General features: G+C 37.3%; 1 protein-coding gene across 1 annotated transcript; it reads right to left on the reverse strand.

Annotated features, from left to right (window-relative positions):
* Positions 1 to 3,964: 3,964 nt before the first annotated feature.
* PTH (parathyroid hormone) lies at positions 3,965 to 6,355 on the reverse strand. Its single transcript, XM_065943812.1, is given in 4 exon segments — positions 3,965 to 4,226; positions 4,346 to 4,436; positions 6,267 to 6,313; positions 6,315 to 6,355. Coding segments are annotated over 4 exon segments (441 nt in total).
* Between the last annotated feature and the right edge of the window lie 1,462 nt (positions 6,356 to 7,817).

Raw genomic sequence — 7,817 nt, forward strand, 5'->3', positions numbered from 1 at the left:
TTGGAAAGAACACTGACCGCTGTTTGCCAATTAGGACCAATTAGCTTTCACTTAATACTGACCGCTGTTTGCCAATTAGGAAATTAGGAACGGGGCGGAAACCCCCAGGAAAGCCCCGCCCGCGTGAAAGTATTGACCAATGAAATTGCTTTGCAAACGTGTAACCAATCCGCTTCTCACCCTATAAATTTGTGTAACAGCTTGGGCTCGGGGCTCTCTGACTCGCACCACTGCGTTGGTTGCGGGCGGAGAGTCCTGGCTCGAGTCAGTAATAAACTTCCCTTCCTTCGAGTTGCATTGTCTTGGAAGCCTTCTCTCTTCCCGCTCGGGGATTCGGACATCGGGCATAACAGAAACCACTTCCGTTGGGAATGGATGTTAGTAGTGTATGAGGTTTAGGAACAGAAGGGTGTTGGGATAACAAAGTTGTTTATTAGTCAAAGGTCCTGGATAAGCTCCCACCCTGTAAAAGATATCAAAGTGAAGTGAAACTCCCTCAATTGTGTCCAACTCTTTGCGACCCCATGGACTATACAGTCCATGGAATTCTCCAGGCCAGAATACTTGGAGTGGGTAGCCTTTCCCTTCACGTGCTTTGCAGGTGGATTCTTTACCAGCTGAGCCACAAGGAAAGTCCAAGAAAATGGGAATGGGTAGCCTATCTCTTCTCCAGTGGGTCTTCCCAACCCAGATAATTGAACCGGGGTCTCCTGCATTGAAGGCAATTCTTTACCAACTGAGCTATCAAGGGGTTGTTTAATTCACCTGGTTGGTTACTTTAATGACAACTGTCAAGTTCTAGAATTATTTATCCTTTATCCTTCTGGAAGAAAGAAATTCCAGCATGATACTTCTCTAAGAAATCTAAGCCTGATATGTGAATGGGATTGAGGCAATAAGAAGAAAAGGGAGTATACCTCTCAAAGGGCCAAGCAAAAGGAAACAGGTTCGGAGACACACATCTCTTGTGGCTGAATACTGATCCCCCTATTTGAACTGATTTAGTACTTTGAGGCTGTTTTATACTAGTGAAGTTGAGCAGCAGAGAGTGTGGTGGTTCTGGTGTCAGTTAGGACTGGAAGAAATTAATACCCAGTCCAGAGAAACATTTCTCCAAGCAGATTAAGATGGAGATTTGGGGAAAGCTCCTGTAGTTTCTCAGAGCGCCACCATCAGGGACTGGGGGGATGCTGGAAAGACGTGTTAGAAGGCCGGAGGTGCCTGAAGCACTTGAATGTATGGTGCTGTTATGTCTGACTCTTTAGTGACCCCATGGACTTAGCCCATCAGGTTCCTCTGTCAGTGGGATTTTTCCAGGCAAGAATACTGCAGCGGGCAACCATTTCCTTCTCCAGGGAATCTTCCCGATTCAGGGATCAAAACCACATCTCCTGCATCTCTCTGCATTGCAGGTGGATTCTTTACCACTGAGCCACCTGGAAAGCCTACTTGAAGGCATAACAATCTCTTTCCCAGTGTCCTAGTTCTTTGCAATAATGGAAACTAGAAGGGTTTTGTTTACGGGGTCTTTGAAGAATTTGAAGATTAAGAATTAATCTTAATTTTGCTTTGTTTGTTTTGAGCTTTCTTGGTCATTCCACATGGCTTGTAGTATTTTAGTTCCCTTGCTAGGGATTTAACCCAGGCCTTAGCAGTGAAAGCACTGAGTCTTAAACACTGGACTACCAGGAAATTCCCTAGTGGTATTTCTTTTAGGTGAATCATCTACAGTGCCAGAGAGCAAGTTTATCAGATTAAGTCTAGAGCAGGCATAGCTTCCATTCCATCCTGATCCTTTTTACTAGATGGGAAAGATTCTAGTTCAACTCCTGAATAAACATGGAGTTAAAGCTACCCAAGTGGAGTATGGAATAAACATATAAAGGAAGACCAGAATTTTCTTTAAAGTAATTTGAAGTCAATTGTAATTGTTATGAACAGATTCATCAGATATTTTGTGCAAGCCTAAACTTTGCTGCTATCAACAGGCTTTGGAAAAGCTCTAGGAATTGCTCCATGAAGTTACTCAGCAACTGTCCGAGTCTGATCTTATGATAAATTAGCAGCTGGTCTTCCAGTTGCAATTCTAGAGACCTTTCAGGATATTTCCAATTAGGAATTTTCTTTCTTTCTTTTTTTTTTTTCCTTTAGCTATGGACTTTATTGTTTGAATATTAACAACTATTATTCTATACTCACATTTTAATTTCTTACAAAACTCTACATTCCACATTGCTAGGTCTCTTCATTCTCCATTTTATGCCACATTTTCATGAAAAGGTATTTCCCTGAACCTTAATCTGCCTGATTGTGTGTTTGTTGTTATGGTTGTTGTGGTGTAGTCACTAAGTTGTTACCCCATGGATCATAGACCCCTAGGCCCTTTTGTCCATGGGGTTCTCTAGGCAAGAATACTGGAGTGGGTTGCATTTCCTTCTCCATCTTTCTTTTTTTTAAACAAAGACCTTTATTTTTCAGGAGTCTGAGTAGTCATCTGCTTTACATGCCTTGTTTCTTGGGGTTAAATTCCAAGGGCGGATAACCCAAATAGCCTTACATGCACTCTTCTACCCACCACAGCCTTGACTTCCTAAGGTTGCTTATCTGGATTCTCATTCCTCTTTCTCAGCCGCTCCTCCTCCTCTTCCTTCTCCTTTTCCAATTAGCAATTTTCATGCAGTGCTGGGTGGACCTGGCCTTTACCAGCAAGCATATGAACTATGTCAGAGAAACAAGATTGACAAGTTTGAAAAACTAAATCTGTGAAGATCTTCAGTTACTTTGGGAAAATCTTTGACTATGGCTTGCAATTCATCTTTAGTCCAGGGAATATAAGAAATTCAGGGTTTAGGGTTTAGCCTTTCGGTCCTCAGAAGGTTTAATTTTAAGGGGAGAGGTTCTGGTAAGTTCAGAGGAAAAGGAAGTGGGGAGTGTTTTAAAGAAATAGGACAGTTCAGTGAGAGAATTAATATGGGGGAGCTAAGGGTGTAGAGAAGGTGTGGGTAGTGCAGAAGGGAAGGTGTAGCCTGATCATAGGGAGCCAAGGGAGAGGAGCATGAGGTTTCTGAAGTCACCTTATCTTTCCTTAGTTGCTTGTTTGCTTCAGTTAATCTTAAAATCCTACTTCGTAAAGAGGCAATTTTAGGGTGCTAGTGATATTTGGAGGCCTCAAAATACCAATCAAAATAGGCAATTCATTCAATTTTGGAAATCTTAGAGCTATGGTAATCCAAATTGGTTTTAAGAAGATTGAGTTTGGAGATTTCGAAAGTTCCCCATAATGACCATTGATATTCTAAATTGTCTTTGGTTAAGTCAGTTCACTTTATTAAAAATGCATGTGAGGAAGGACAAATGAACAGTTATATTCTTTTAAATACAAAAATTCTATTCTATTGCAATTTGACCTCCAGACTAGGGATATGATCAGTATCCCTAGTTTTGGGTATAGGGCTTTGGGTATAGGCAAATGCTTTTGCCATGTTTCTGACCACTTTCTGCCTCTCCTTGCTGAGCATTTCAGTTCCTTTCCTGAAGTGAAGAGGACAGTAGTATCAAGCTAGTAATGATTCAGGGATCTGGTACTTTGATAATATTAAAAGGATAATTTCAAAATATCAGAACGTGAAACATATGGTTAAAAAACATTTTGTGTTGTTCTTCTTAGTCATGATCAATTTTAACATATTGGTGTTACTCATAACCAAAAGATATTTTTACAAGTGAGAAATACTTAACTTCATTTATTTGGAATCAGCAGAAATAGAATTATTAAAAGAGCTCTTAGATGAATAAAGTAGAATCAGAATAATTAAAATTGTAGGTATCACAGCTAGCAATAGATTACACATAAAGGTTGGTCATAGAAATATTGGCACTTAATAGAACGTGAACACATTAGCAGCATGTAATATTGTTGCCCTATGCTGTCTAGAACAGTGCTCTGATCATATCTGATCTTTTTTCACTGGGGTTTAGCTTTAATTAATACATCCACATCAGCTTTGTCTGCTTCTCCAAGACTTTTTTGATGGCTCTCAACCAGTACATTGTCTTCCGTTTTTCGAGGTCTCTGGAAACTACCATCTCTGTAAGCTATAGAAGCTCCAAGGGCAACAAAGTTGTGCACATCCTGTAGCTTTTTCCGTAGCCATTCCACTCTTTCCATGGAGCTCAGATGTTTGCCCAGGTTATGCATAAACTGTATTTCACTCACAGCTCTCTTCCTGGAGGGAACAGAATCAGAGAGGATCACTCCATTATTTCCCCTCTTCCAAATCATAAAACCAACCTTAAAAATCCAATTCCCCTGGCCTCACGATGCAGAATAGGCTATAGTACTTACTTAACAGACTTCCCATCTGATCTTGCAAGAAAACAGATGGCAAACATGACCATCATTACCTTAACCATGTCTTTTGCAGACATCATATTAACTAAAAAAGAAAAAGCAAAATGTAGGTATTTAAAAATACTTTTAACATTCCAAACTGTACAATTAAATTTATAGTAGTTTATATTTATAACCATACAAGTTTGCACAGAGTGTGACAGTGACTAATTGGATTTTTCTTTGCGAGAGACTTTTGGAATCAGTCTCTTTATTTTAGAGTTTATATATATGACATATACACATAATTAGTATATATTATATATATATACAATAATTAGTATATAGTAAGTATAACCCAATTGGCTTAGAAATGAGACAGATTAGTTTTACTTTCTTAGATATCTTTTTGAGAGTTCTTGTGCAAGTTATATGAATTTTAAGCTACGTGAAGAATCAGAAAGTTCACTGTTTAGAATTTCCTCCCACATTTTGTGTTAATTATGACTAAATGCTTCTAATTTGCTTGAAAATGGCTACTTCTCTTAATTAGGTAAATTGTCAACACTGTCTGTTTACTTAGCAAACTTCTTTTTCATAAGTAAACTTCCTTTCAATGTCATGATAACTATAAATGCCAAATTAATATGTTCTGATTTAGAGATTTTTACTAACTTAACACCGAGTTCTCCTAGCATTAAAAAGAATGTGTCAAAGCATTTAAGCATCATCTAATTAATTACTTGTTATACAAATTTAGAGCTTTGATTCCATGTAAAATGTTTGTCTGTATCTTATCTTTTCAGTTCATTTTATTAACAATTTTGTTTGAGTATAATGTTTAGAATTTTGCTCTTTTGCTTTTAAGCTTTTTATCTCAAAATAGAGAAGTCTTACCTTAGTCTGCATTTCAACAGTTGCAAAAGCCTTCATGATAGAAGTGCCTTTTCTTAATATTTAAGTTTCTCCATTTTAACATACACATAAGGTGGCTGTGGGAAACTGCATCATTTAGAAGTATAAGGGACATTATAACCTACTATATTTGTTTTCACTGTGCAATATAAGCTATTGAAGGAGCACCAAATGGATATTCTTCATTTTTGGTTTATGTGAGAAGCAATCACTGTAGCCAGAGGACAGGAGTTTGTCCCAGCTCTGTCACATACACCTAGTGAGAACCTCTGCCTTTCTTCCCTGTTCTTAATAGAGAGGTGAGATTCTTACAAGAAGGTCATTAGAAAGGTGTAAAACATCCGTAAAATTCATGTACAGTTTTCAGATAGAAAACTAGAAAAGGTTTTATGTAAAGGGACCAAATATTCAGCAGTAAAACAGTTTCTCCAACTATAGTACACAGATTGAGCTCTCTGTGAGGATATTATGTGGGAAAAAAAATGAAATTTTAACTCAGAGACATAAATTTACATTGATTATTTAAATCAGAATTATTCATTTCTCACTAGGCTGCTTTATTTCAAAATTTTAACAAGATATCATTAAAGCACATCATGACAAATTTTAATTATTTCCATGTAATTGCAAATGAGTTTAAAAAAAGCAAGTCCTCTCAAAACACTTTAATCACAAAAATAAGTGTTCCAACAATATTTTAGTAGCATAAATTTATTTTTTATCGTGGCATTTTAATATTAAATATAATTCAAACCCTCCCTTAACATTTTACCTTGAACAAACAGCATGACATTAGTAGGAAATGGTACACATTAAATGACTACTTGATTGTAAGAAAAGAACTCATGGAAACTTAAAAGAGAAAATAAAGTTTACTCACCACACGTCTTAGGACACGATCTTCTTTCAGACGTATGAGCAGCTGATGCTTTCTCAAAGTTGAGTAAACCTGAGAATGCTGATGAATTGAGCTGTATGTAGGCCCTTCAATGTGACTTTTATATATATAAGTCTTCCACACACTGTGAAGCTTTTTTATTGTTACAGATGACGTCACTCCCAACTCTGAATTTTAACTATAGGATCAGAGAACAGCACACACACTCCCATGGGGCGGTGCTCATTCTTCTTAAATTTTAGATAATTGGATATTAAAAGGAAAACAGTGTGGGCTGGGAAAAGTGTTTATGCAAAGATTTCTAACAAAGAGTGAATTGTAATTCTGATTGGATTAATGAATCTATATTCCAAAAAGGAATATATATTTATAAATATTATATATATATACACATATTCCTTTAGGAATTCTAAAAGAACTCAACCTTGAATATTCATTGGAAGGACTGATGCTGATGCTGAATCTCCAATACTTTTGCCACCTGATTCAAAGAGCCGACTCATTGGAAAGGACCCTGATGCTGGGAAAGATAGAGAGCAAAAGGAGAAGGAAGTGGCAGAGAATAAGATGGTTAGATAGCATCACAGACTCAATGGACATGAATCTGAGGAAACTCTGGGAGACAGTGAAAGACAGGGGAGCCTGGTGTGCTGTAGTCCGTGCAGTTGTAAAGAGTTAGACATGAATTAGCAACAAAAATTTTTTTTTTAGCAACAAAATTTAAAGTCCAATTTCAAAAAGTTATGGTCAAGTCATCATCTTATTGCAGGCTTGCCTCGTAGCTCGGTCAGTAAAGAATCTGCCTGCAATGCAGGAGATCTGGGTTTGATTCCTGGGTCAGGAACATCCCCTGGAGAAGGAAATGGCAACCCACTCCAGTATTCTTGCCTAGAGAATCCCATGAACAGAGGAGCCTGGCAAGTTACAGTCCATGGGGTCACAAGAGTCAGACACAACTTAGCAACTAAACCACCACCACACCATCTTATTGTATTTGAAAGTGAAATTGAAAATAAATATATTTCTTACAGCCATAACATTGGCACAATTGTTATGAGGATTATAATGAATCATGTTACATTATGCTTACTTTACAAGCCATATTGGACCAATCTATATCATTCCTGATCTTGTTTCAAAAAAAAAAAAATATGTATAGTGCTTTTCTTTTTTTTGCTTTTCTTAAAGGAAGTGTTAAAAATATTTTGAGAATATGCTCTTAGTACATAATTTTAAAGGCTTCAAAAGTAAAACTATTTTAAAATTCATTTACCTTATATTTTTATCCCTTTTAATTTTAGTTTTCAATAAAAGAAAAACACTTGAAAAGCAGTAACTGTATGCCAGACCCACTGCAGTATTCTTGCTTGGGAAATCCAATGGACAGAGGAGCCTGGAGGGATACAGTCCATGGAATGGCAAGCAATCGGACATGACTGTGCAACTAAGCAACAATAACCGTATGCCAGACCTTCCGTATATTATCCAGCTAAGTCTTCATACCAATCCTTTAAAGTAAATACTATGATTAGCTCCATTTTCACTTGAGGAAGCTACTGGGGTTGGAGAGTGGAGAAGATGAAATTCAACCAAGTCTTTATGACTCCAGAGTTATTTTGATTCTTACTACCTCAGTTTCCCCTTTAGAAATGTAACCCAAATTGAGAGAGTAGC

Source organism: Muntiacus reevesi, chromosome 9 (genome assembly GCF_963930625.1).
Source record: "Muntiacus reevesi chromosome 9, mMunRee1.1, whole genome shotgun sequence".
Taxonomy (NCBI): domain Eukaryota; kingdom Metazoa; phylum Chordata; class Mammalia; order Artiodactyla; family Cervidae; genus Muntiacus; species Muntiacus reevesi.